Source organism: Ylistrum balloti, unplaced genomic scaffold (genome assembly GCF_031769215.1).
Source record: "Ylistrum balloti isolate Yb309-2 unplaced genomic scaffold, AGI_CSIRO_Ybal_v1 Utg370328, whole genome shotgun sequence".
Lineage (NCBI taxonomy): Eukaryota > Metazoa > Mollusca > Bivalvia > Pectinida > Pectinidae > Ylistrum > Ylistrum balloti.
Window position 1 is genome coordinate 298,683 of NW_026782239.1, and position 13,009 is coordinate 311,691.

At 41.3% G+C, this 13,009-nt stretch overlaps 1 protein-coding gene across 1 annotated transcript; it reads right to left on the reverse strand.

Annotated features, from left to right (window-relative positions):
* Positions 1-112: 112 nt before the first annotated feature.
* Positions 113-12,712, reverse strand: LOC132553434 (uncharacterized). Its single transcript, XM_060217678.1, has 3 exons — positions 12,523-12,712; positions 10,321-10,351; positions 113-483 (listed from the first exon to the last, which is right to left on the reverse strand). Exons 1-3 carry the CDS (start codon positions 12,610-12,612, stop codon positions 113-115), a joined length of 492 nt encoding a protein of 163 aa, XP_060073661.1. The 5' UTR covers positions 12,613-12,712.
* Positions 12,713-13,009: the final 297 nt, after the last annotated feature.

Genomic DNA, 13,009 nt, shown 5'->3' on the forward strand with positions numbered 1-13,009 from the left:
TTAACCTTTTTCATAAAATGTGCCAATGAAATAATTATATCTAACTATCCGTATGAATTACTTATTTTAAAGGTAAAATCGGTGGAAAAAACCACCAATCCATTTATTTCATCTAATCTTTTCCCCTCTGACAATCTTTGTGTCTAAAATGAAAATTACGTACCAAACCATCACAAAGTGATACCGCCACACTGCTGTCCGGACGTCCCACAACACTGCCCTGATAGAGACACTTTTCAGACAATTCCTCCGAGTAAGTTTCATTACCTTCTGTCCACAAAAGAGTTCCCGATTCAGGGTATATAACTCGTCTAGATATTTCTAAAACAGTTAGGTGTTGTTTCCTTGGTAACGTTATAAACAGATTATCTGAGTAATTGTCAGAGTGTACTAAAGCGCTTAAGAACTCTCCATCAGCGTCACTGAGATACGGTATCGCCTCTTCTAGCCGTGCGTTCGGACAAAATGAATTGACCCGTGCATCTGTCAAAAATAATTCGATGAACTATTATGAATCAAGATAAACGAAATGTGCTGACAAACTGGTATGAGAATCAGGTTGTCCAATACTCTTCATTTAAACACGACATGAGAAAGGAGATTGAAAGAAAGACAACTCCGACCAACATAGAATAGAGATCGTGCTATGCGGGCATGATACAGAGATAGACGGTCATTTATTTCTGTGAAATCGATACCAAGAATAGCTTTCAATCAATATCTACTAAACGATCAAGAATACTAATACTGACTTCCCCATATACACGAACATATCATGATACTGCATTGGGAAAACCGTGGTCATTTTGCATCAAAATATGTTTTACTTTGGTTTGAGTTGGGCACCTTCGACTTGTGAGTCCGGTAAATACACTAACTATTAGGAGCTAAATTCAGCCACAATGAGAGAGTATCATTAAATAGGTTCAGTCAATTTTTTAAACTTCTTTTCATATCATATGTGCATAATCATTTTTTTGTTTTATGTCTTCACTAATTGAATACGAATTATAATGATGTGATTACATTTTTCAAAGATCTACGTCATGATACCTCTTAATTCCATATTGACTTTTTAAATCGATACATGCTAACATTGTAAAGTTGGTAAAGGAATACTACTTTATTCTTTACAAATCATCGATTCCGTATTTTATATGATCGTAAAAATGAAATATCGATGTATAAAAATAAGTATTAAAATAAACAGGGTTAAGAGTGATCAAATCTAGATTATTCAACGTTAAGAACTCCTGATCAGAAACCGTATATTTTAATACTATCAATATGTCTTTGCATAGGAACATATTCCTGATTTCGTTACATTGTTACATTGGTCAACATCGATTATTAGTGTTTCCATCACAGATATCGATTGTCTCACCAAACCCAAAGTATGCAACAAATCCGATACCTGATACATCAAAGCTGAGAATTCTATAGTCATCTATTAATCTGTAGACATATTTCAAACAGTTCTTACAAGTCGCTTCAGAACAAAAAATACAGAAATCTCAGAGTAAGGAGAACTAAAGGTATTTGTTTTTAATTTGAATTGTACTTCTTGTTGATAATTTTTTAAATAAAATACCTTTCTACCTGTCAAATCTCATCCAGAACTATCCTAAAATGTACTGTCTTAGTGACATACATAAATGTCACCTAAATGTCAACTCAATACTGAGATACGGTCTGTAGACATCATGACATTGAAATTTCAGCCAGAACTACCCTACTGACATGTGGTCAGAAGTCACAGTGTCATCCAAATGTCACCTAGAACTAACCTAACGGAATACGGTGGGGAGTCAGTGACATCCAAATGTCACCTATGACTTACCTACCGGCATACGGTGGGAAGTCAGTGACATCCAAATGTCACCTAGAACTAACCTACCGGCATACGGTGGGGAGTCAGCGACATACAATGTCACCTAGAACTAACCTACCGGCATACGGTGGGGAGTCAGTGACATCCAAATGTCACCTAGAACGAACCTACCGGCATACGGTGGGAAGTCAGTGACATCCAATTTCACCTAGAACTAACCTACCGCCATAAGGTGGGGAGTCAGTGACATCCAATTTCACCTAGAACGAACCTACCGGCATGCGGTGTGAAGTCAGTGACATCCAATGTTACTTAGAACTTACCTATCGGTATACGGTGGGAAGTCAATGACATCCAATGTCACCTAGAACGAACCTACCGGCATGCGGTGAAAAAGTCAGTGACATCCAATGTCAACTAAAACTAACCTACCGGCATACGGTGGGATGTCATTGACATCCAATGTCACCAAGAACTAACCTACCGGCATACGGTGGGAAGTCAGTGACATCCAATGTTACTTAGAACTTACCTATCGGTATACGGTGGGAAGTCAGTGACATCCAATTTCACCTAGAACGAACCTACCGGCATACGGTGGGAAGTCAGCGACATACAATGCCACCTAGAACTTACATACCGGCATATGGTGAGTAGTCAGTGACATCCAATTTCACCTAGAACTAACCTACAGGCATACGGTGGGGAGTCAGCGACATCCAATGTCACCTAGAACTAACCAACCGGCATACGGTGGGGAGTCAGTGACATCCAATGTCACCTAGAACTAAACTACCGGAATACGGTGGGGAGTCAGCAACATCCAATGTCACCTAGAACTAACCTACCGGCACACGGTGGGGAGTCAGAGACATCCAATGTCACCTAGAACTAACCTACCGGCATACGGTGGGGAGTCAGTGTCATCCAATTATTTAGAACTAACCTAACGGCATACGGTGGGGAGTCAGTGACATCAAAATGTCACCTAGAACTAACCTCCCGGCATACTGTGGGGAGTAAGTGACATCCAAATGTCACCTAGAACGAACCTACCGGCATACTGTGGGGAGTTAGTGACATCCAATGTCACCTAGGTCTAACCTTCCGGCATACTGTGGGGAGTCAGTGACATCCAATTTCACCTAGAACGAACCTACCGGCATGCGTTGTGAAGTCAGTGACATCCAATGTTACTTAGAACTTACCTATCGGTATACGGTGGGAAGTCAGTGACATCCAATGTCACCTAGAACGAACCTACCGGCATGCGGTGAAAAAGTCATTGACATCCAATGTCAACTAAAACTAACCTACCGGCATACGGTGGGATGTCATTGACATCCAATGTCACCAAGAACTAACCTACCGGCATACGGTGGGAAGTCAGTGACATCCAATGTTACTTAGAACTTACCTATCGGTATACGGTGGGAAGTCAGTGACATCCAATTTCACCTAGAACGAACCTACCGGCATACGGTGGGAAGTCAGTGACATACAATGCCACCTAGAACTTACATACCGGCATATGGTGAATAGTCAGTGACATCCAATTTCACCTAGAACTAACCTACAGGCATACGGTGGGGAGTCAGCGACATCCAATGTCACCTAGAACTAACCAACCGGCATACGGTGGGGAGTCAGTGACATCCAATGTCACCTAGAACTAAACTACCGGAATACGGTGGGGAGTCAGCAACATCCAATGTCACCTAGAACTAACCTACCGGCACACGGTGGGGAGTCAGAGACATCCAATGTCACCTAGAACTAACCTACCGGCATACGGTGGGGAGTCAGTGTCATCCAATTATTTAGAACTAACCTAACGGCATACGGTGGGGAGTCAGTGACATCAAAATGTCACCTAGAACTAACCTCCCGGCATACTGTGGGGAGTAAGTGACATCCAAATGTCACCTAGAACGAACCTACCGGCATACTGTGGGGAGTTAGTGACATCCAATGTCACCTAGGTCTAACCTTCCGGCATACTGTGGGGAGTCAGTGACATCCAATGTCACCTAGGTCTAACCTACCGGCATACGGTGGGAAGTCAGTGACATCCAATGTCACCTAGAACTAACCTACCGGCATACGGTGGGGAGTCAGCGACATCCAATGTTACCAAGAACTAACCTACCGGCATACGGTGGGGAGTCAGTGACTTCAAATGTCACCTAGAACTAACCTATCGGCATACGGTGGGGAGTCAGTGACATCCAAATGTCACCTAGAACGAACCTACCGGCATACTGTGGGGAGTTAGTGACATCCAATGTCACCTAGGTCTAACCTTCCGGCATACTGTGGGGAGTCAGTGACATCCAATGTCACCTAGGTCTAACCTACCGGCATACGGTGGGAAGTCAGTGACATCCAATGTCACCTAGAACTAACCTACCGGCATACGGTGGGGAGTCAGCGACATCCAATGTTACCAAGAACTAACCTACCGGCATACGGTGGGGAGTCAGTGACTTCAAATGTCACCTAGAACTAACCTATCGGCATACGGTGGGGAGTCAGTGACATCCAATGTCACCTAGAACGAACCTACCGGCATATGGTGGGAAGTCAGTGACATCCAATTTCACCTAGAACTAACCTACTGGCATAAGGTGGGGAAGTCAGTGACATCCAATGTCACCTAGAACTAACCTACCGGAATACGGTGGGGAGTCAGTGACATCCAATTTCACCTAGAACGAACCTACCGGCATGCGGTGTGAAGTCAGTGACATCCAATTTCACCTAGAACTAACCTACCGGCATAAGGTGGGGAGTCAGTGACATCCAATTTCACCTAGAACGAACCTACCGGCATGCGGTGTGAAGTCAGTGACATCCAATGTTACTTAGAACTTACCTATCGGTATACGGTGGGAAGTCAGTGACATCCAATGTCAACTAGAACGAACCTACCGGCATACGGTGAAAAAGTCAGTGACATCCAATGTCAACTAAAACTAACCTACCGGCATACGGTGGGATGCCATTGACATCCAATGTCACCAAGAACTAACCTACCGGCATACGGTGGGAAGTCAGTGACATCCAATGTTACTTAGAACTTACCTATCGGTATACGGTGGGAAGTCAGTGACATCCAATTTCACCTAGAACGAACCTACCGGCATACGGTGGGAAGTCAGTGACATACAATGCCACCTAGAACTTACATACCGGCATATGGTGAGTAGTCAGTGACATCCAATTTCACCTAGAACTAACCTACAGGCATACGGTGGGGAGTCAGCGACATCCAATGTCACCAAGAACTAACCTACCGGCATACGGTGGGGAGTCAGTGACATCCAATTTCACCTAGAACTAAACTACCGGAATACGGTGGGGAGTCAGCAACATCCAATGTCACCTAGAACTAACCTACCGGCATACGGTGGGGAGTCAGAGACATCCAATGTCACCTAGAACTAACTTACCGGCATACGGTGGGGAGTCAGTGTCATCCAATTATTTAGAACTAACCTAACGGCATACGGTGGGGAGTCAGTGACATCCAATGTCACCTAGAACTAACCTACCGGCATACGGTGGGGAGTCAGTGTCATCCAATTATTTAGAACTAGCCTACCGGCATACGGTGGGAAGTCAGTGACATCCAATGAAACCTAGAACTAACTTACCGGCATACGGTGGGGAGTCAGCGACATCCAATGTAACCAAGAACTAACCTACCGGCATACGGTGGGGAGTCAGTGACTTCAAATGTCACCTAGAACGAACCTACCGGCCTACATTGGGAAGTCAGTGACATCCAATTTCACCTAGAACTAACCTACTGGCATACGGTGGGAAGTCAGTGACATCCAATGTCACCTAGAACTAACCTACCGGCATACGGTGGGGAGTCAGTGACGTCCAATGTCAACTAGAACGAACCTACCGGCATGCAGTGTGAAGTCAGTGACATCCAATTTCACCTAGAACTAACCTACCGGCATACGGTGGGAAGTCAGTGACATACAATGCCACCTAGAACTTACATACCGGCATATGGTGAGTAGTCAGTGACATCCAATTTCACCTAGAACTAACCTACAGGCATACGGTGGGGAGTCAGCGACATCCAATGTCACCTAGAACTAACCTACCGGCATACGGTGGGGAGTCAGTGACATCCAATTTCACCTAGAACTAAACTACCGGAATACGGTGGGGAGTCAGCGACATCCAATGTCACCTAGAACTAACCTACCGGCATACGGTGGGGAGTCAGTGACATCCAATTTCACCTAGAACTAAACCTACCGGCATACGGTGGGGAGTCAGTGACATCCAATGTCACCTAGCTCTAACCTACCGGCATACGGTGGGGAGTCAGAGTCAATGTCACCTAGAACTAACCTACCGGCATACGGTGGGGAGTCAGTGTCATCCAATTATTTAGAACTAACCTAACGGCATACGGTGGGGAGTCAGTGACATCCAATGTCACCTAGAACTAACCTACCGGCATACGGTGGGGAGTCAGTGTCATCCAATTATTTAGAACTAACCTAACGGCATACGGTGGGGAGTCAGCGACATCCAATGTCACCTAGAACTAGCCTACCGGCATACGGTGGGAAGTCAGTGACATCCAATGAAACCTAGAACTAACTTACCGGCATACGGTGGGGAGTCAGCGACATCCAATGTAACCAAGAACTAACCTACCGGCATACGGTGGGGAGTCAGTGACTTCAAATGTCACTTAGAACGAACCTACCGGCCTACATTGGGAAGTCAGTGACATCCAATTTCACCTAGAACTAACCTACTGGCATACGGTGGGAAGTCAGTGACATCCAATGTCACCTAGAACTAACCTACCGGCATACGGTGGGGAGTCACTGACGTCCAATGTCAACTAGAACGAACCTAGCGGCATGCGGTGTGAAGTCAGTGACATCCAATTTCACCTAGAACGAACCTACCGGCAAACGGTGGGGAGTCAGTGATATCCAATGTCACCTAGAACTAACCTACCGGCATACGCTGGGGAGTCAGTGTCATCCAATTATTTAGAACTAACCTACCGGCATACGGTGGGGAGTCAGTGTCATCCAAATGTCACCTAGAACTAACCTACCGGTATACGGTGGGAGTCAGCGACATCCAATGTCACCTAGAACTAACCTACCGGCATACGCTGGGGAGTCAGTGTCATCCAATTATTTAGAACTAACCTACCGGCATACGGTGGGGAGTCAGTGTCATCCAATTATTTAGAACTAACCTACCGGCATACGGTGGGGAGTCAGTGTCATCCAAATGTCACCTACAACTAACCTACCGGCATATGGTGGGGAGTAAGTGACATCCAATTTTCACCTAGAACGAACCTACCGGCATACTGTGGGGAGTCAGTGACATCCAATGTCACCCAGAACTTACCTACCGGCTTACTGCGGGGAGTCAGTGACATCCAAATGTCACCTAGAACGAACCTTCCGGCATACTGTGGGGAGTCAGTGACATCAAAATGTCACCTAGAACTAGCCTACCGGCATACTGTGGGGAGACAGTGACATCAAAATGTCACCTAGAACTTACCTACCGCCATACTGTGGGGAGTAAGTGACATCCAAATGTCACCTAGAACAAACCTACCGGCATACTGTGGGGAGTCAGTGACATCCAATGTCACCTAGAACTAGCCTACCGGCATACTGTGGGGAGTCAGTGACATCCAATGTCACCTAGGACTCACCTTCCGGCATACTGTGGGGAGTCAGTGACATCCAATGTCACCTAGGACTAACCTACTGAATACGGTGGGGAGTCAGTGTCATCCAATTGTCACCTAGGACTAACTTACCGACATACGGCGGTGAGTCAAAGTGACTTATGATCGAGAGACATCATGACATCTGAATGTCACAAAGAAACTTCCTAATGTCGTACGGAAGAGAGTCACTGTAACATCGCATTGTCACCAAGAATCTCAATGACATATGGTCGGAAGACACAGTGAAATCACTTTGTGATCCAGCATTTCCCGAAATGACATATGGTCAGGAGTCACAGTGACATCGTATTGTCATCCAGAATTAACCGAACTGATATATGGTCCTGAGAAAAAGTGAAATCGCCTTGTCACCCAGAATTTACTTAAATGACATATGATCAGGAGAGTAGAGACACAGTGAAATCACATAGTCACCCAGAATTTACCTAAATTACATATGGTCAGGAGACACTGAAATTACAATGCCACTTGGAATTTACCTAAATGACATATGGTCATGAGAAACAGTGAAATCGCATTGTCATGCAAATTGTACCTTACTGACATATTGTCGGGAGTCATTGTGAAATCACGTTGTGTCCCAGAATTTACCAAACTGACATATTGTCGGGAGTCATAGTGAAATCACATTGTCACCCACAATGTAACTAACTGACATATGGTCGGTGTAACCGCAATGTCACAGAGAACTACACTAGTAACATGCTGTGCGTGAGCCAGTTATACACGGTCCATATCGTAAAATTGTAAAACCTAACCCTTTGTCAGATAACACGTTTCCCGACGATAGATTGGCAGTTAGCTCGCTTTAAGTTTAAGTTCAAGTATAACATAACTGAACTATCAAACAATAATAATTATTGTGGTTTTATGGCGTCCCTGTACAGGTCCTAATGCAATGTTTCGCTGTGCAGCAAATGTGGCAGGATATTTACATGCGCGTGCAATAATTACTTACGTTTAGAAGACCGTACACTGTAGATTTTTTTTATCTACAGGTTTATATGTTTATATGTAAAGAGGATCCAATGCTAAATGATCATCATTTCTATATCACGCTACAAAGTAAACACCATGTGTGTGTGAATGTTCAAGTATTACCCAATACACTATGATTGGCAATAGAATTATGTCCCTGAAAAAAATCCGAGAAAAGGCTTATTTCTCAAATCAGCCATAAAAAGTAGGAAATACTGGATCTGGGGATTTATCCGCCTTCCATTCATTTCGACCTGTTCGGATATACACCTCGTTCGCCTCATAGGTTTCAACCATTTAGGCTCTAGCATCCCAGTTCGTAAAGATTATACAAAAGTTACACAAGTGAGTAACCCATCTTAATACAACTTAAGTGTTAGATACAGTACAGTCAAACACTCGTGAGTCACAGATGCTAATGGCCTATATTTTGAAGCCTATGAGGCGACAGAGAAAAATCCAAAGTGATCGAAAGAAAAGTCAAAATGTAGACTAGGATGTACACTTGTCCCATAATTAAAGGACGAAACAGCTGTATAGTGTGGTTTTCTTCATGTACTGAATTCTCTGTATCTAGTCCTTAATTTATACTGCAAGATGCTCTCCGCTTTAGTGCCATTTGCACAACTTTAATAATAGATATTTTGCAAGAACCTGAATTCAAATAATTTGAATGTGTTTTGTTATGGTAGCATTACTTTGGCATTCATAATCACTGTAAACGTCATACCAAGACAGCTCAACGAATATATTGGTATTGTCTACCATTTTTTGTCGTTTGTCATTTGTATATTTTAAATATTTCTAAAATTTGAGAGAAATATGAATTTGGAGATTATGCATTTTACGGTACGGTCATGTTGAATAGTAAATTGTAACCGCCTGAAACATTGAAATTTCGACGGTAACGCTGGCATTTACAGCTTATTGAATGCCACTTCAGACTTGAAGGTATAGTCTGGATGCGACCAGAAAATGTACACTATGCCCGTGAATTTTGTTTTTGTTTTTTTTTTTTTTTTTTGTTTTTTCAATTTTTTAATAATTTTGGAAGGGTTTCAGAATATCAAATGACATGCCTTAAAAGTCCTTACAGTGATATAATCACTGTTTATCAACAATTACATTATTATACTTACCTGAAGAAAAACACACATCAATATTTCATGTCATGTCTTTCAATTTAATTAAATCTTTCATACCTAATTGATATTTGTAAATACCTGGAATGATATCAAAAGCCAGCAGAAATCAATAAGGTGTTATTTCATTTAAAATGAAGTTTAAAATTGTTTCTTATTAAACTACCTTAAATATACGGCTTCACATGTACTCAAGTCACGTGTTATCTTTGGCGCGTGAGTTGTGACGTTGATATCAAACGAGATTCCACGAGATTAATGATATCGACAATACACCGAGCAACCTTGATTGGTATCAAATGCTTTCTTTAGGAAACAACTCCGCTTGGCTTTATGGTAAAGTTCTTGTTTACGATATGGACATGTTTATCGACTGCCGTTGTTTTTATTTACATCAATAGTTATGTGTAAATATGTGTGTACTGTCTGGCTCTTCTGACCTTTGACACTTTAATGTCTAGTTACACTGAAGTTTCGTGCATCTACCGTCATCAGTTTGGAAGTTTTTTTTATAAGTGTCTATAACATCACACGTGGATGATCATCAGAAACATTTTCTTAACGGAGTTAAGTATCCAGAAACACAAAGAGTAAGACATACTTACTGCCGGTATCTACCACAGCAGAAGCAGCGATCTGAAACAGACGGGAAAGTGAATTAACAAAAGAATTTTATCTTTTGTGTTTTGATAGAGAATGATGTGGAGGTGTACTGTTGAAGGCATGATTCGATGTGTGTGTTAGGGTTATGTGCGCTCGTGTTTTCTTCTTTTGATTGATTGATGGATGGATTATAATAGTCTTTACTATTTGGTTGACTAATTGATTGATTGATTGATTGATTGATTGATTGATTGATTGATTGATTGATTGATCGATCGATCGGTCGGTCGATCGGTCGGTCGGTCGGTCGGTGTATGGATGGATGGGTGGATGGATGGATGGGTGGGTGGGTGGGTGGGTAGGTTGGTTGGTTGGTTGATTTATTGATTTATTTATTTATTGATTAATTGATTTATTGATTGATTGATTCTAATACAGTTATCTATTTACTCGTTTTTTATAATTTATGTTTCATGAAAATCCCTTTTTAAGAGTAATGTCATGAAAGTACTCTTTGTAAGATGCTGCACAATAGGAAAACCTGTCTTCAATGGCAACATATACCGTCCAAACAGTACAAAGTAAATAATCAAACAAAAGACACAAAGGTCTTTTCTATCTTGGCATCAATATGATCTTGTCTATGATGTTGTCTAGGTAACCATCATTTGTTATATATACAGAAATATCAACGTTGTCACGTGTTTAGACCGCATTTTAATCGGGACGAAAATATCAGTGATGTTCATACCCGCGTAAAAATAACTATTTTGATAAACATACTATTTGTTGATTTACTCACAGATAGGTACATACACGTAAGTAATACTTTACCTACATCCGATTATAAGTCATAATTGTATTTTCTGTTACATATTCAACTGCTGGTAATCAATACAAAGGAAGATATCCACGGTACGCATATCATCTGCATGGTATGAAAATCTAGTTTGAAAATTTCGATTCCGGTATGAACGTCCTGATACGAATACCATTGACATTTTCGATCTGATAAGAATACACGTTTTATTTCTACATACACAATATAATGAACTGTCGTTGTTATTTATACCATTCCACATAAAATTTCACATGAAAACGCTCGTTTGATACAAAACTAAAAGCTTAAACATTCGAAATGTTCGTTACTGTCGCCATCTTGGTTTGTGCCTACCACATGGTGTGATCTTTATACGTACTACAGTATTTATATCTGTGTTAGAGTAGAATATTAAAGGCGAGTCTTTCAGCAGCTGAAACAAGTGTTAGACTATAAATTGGGAGTTACTACAACGTTATAATATGAAAGGTGCTATTACCCTGTGTGTCTTTTGTACATTCCATTTAAAAACTCTTTTTAAGTCGTATGAAACCCGAAAATGTCATTTAAAGCAAAAATGTATGATTCTGGATTATAATAAAATCTTTATATATAAATTCTAATTACCTTGTCGAAAAAGTCAATATTCTACATTTTCATACTTTTGTGGAAAAAAAACCTGTATTCGGAAAATTGCGCCATATGCTTTAGAATGCAAATTCACTGCATAAATGTAATGTACATTTTGTGTTTTGGTTTTTTGTATAAGAGAGTGTTATACGTGTGCGCGTGAAGAACGAGCTAATGCACGTAACATGACAAAGAAACAGAACAGATCTGCTTGGTGTGATTGTTCGATGTGTAGTGCGGGCATACAGTACATTTGGTAACCGTACACCTTCTAAACAGCCCAGATGTGTACTCGTGGCTTCTGGGAGGTCGTAAAACTGTACGGAACGTTTGCAATGAAGAGATAACAGAAAATGCAAACATTGACAATTTTTGAAATTCTGCTTAATCAAAATAAAAAAAACTCATGAGAAGAAATTGTATACGATAACAAAACATCGAAAAAAGTATTGATTTTCTTTACACAAACACAAAAATAAATTATCAAAGGATTTCCTGATAAAAACAATGGTTTGAATTTTTTTCCTGTTGGGAAATTTAAAAAGTCCTCAGTGATTATCGGTGTGTTATGGCTTGGTAAAAAACTGACAGAAATATTGATGTTTTATCTTTTTGGTAATTATAATGCATTTGCTTTGTACGAAGTTGTTCAATGCCTCTGGAGTTATCAAACAAGTATTAATTTTCATGTCAAAATCATAAAAAAAAGCGTTTAAAACATCACAATCAGATTTATAATGCATAAGTACCTTACCTGTAAACTCAGGCATAACGTCATGACAAGCTGAAGCAACTGGACATCGGCCTTTTGAAAGAAGACGGCAAGCTTCATAGACGGAAACATGACGTCTGTTGTATTTCGTTCCGATGTTGTTATCTAACGAAGGCCCAACGATGATTGTTGTGGAAGAGAAAAGCCAACCACATATATACCACGATAGGCTTCAGTTCTGACCAAAAACCATGTTGGAAACGGAAAACTGTACTTAAAGTAGGGGGCCTGCCTGTTACTGCCGAACCTCAATTGGGATACCGTGTGCGTAATTGCTTCATGCCGTCAAAATCCCATCAAAACACGTGGATGCTACATAACAATTAGACAAACATTTCAATACTAACCAAATTGTAAATCCACATTTTATTGGCCTCCGACCTCATGTATTTTACAAATCAACAAGACGTCATCATTTTTCCAATGCGTGTTATCAGTAACTTTGTCGAATGTATCGGCGAGTGTGCGG

Coding starts and splice junctions, on each gene's coding strand:
- LOC132553434 (XM_060217678.1), bottom strand. CDS start 12,612: ATGTTTCCGTCTATGAAGCTTGCCGTCTTCTTTCAAAAGGCCGATGTC. Junction 10,352..12,522: donor CGTTATGCCTGAGTTTACAG/GTAAGGTACTTA, acceptor CGTCTGTTTCAG/ATCGCTGCTTCTGCTGTGGT. Junction 484..10,320: donor TGCTGTGGTAGATACCGGCA/GTAAGTATGTCT, acceptor TATTTTTGACAG/ATGCACGGGTCAATTCATTT.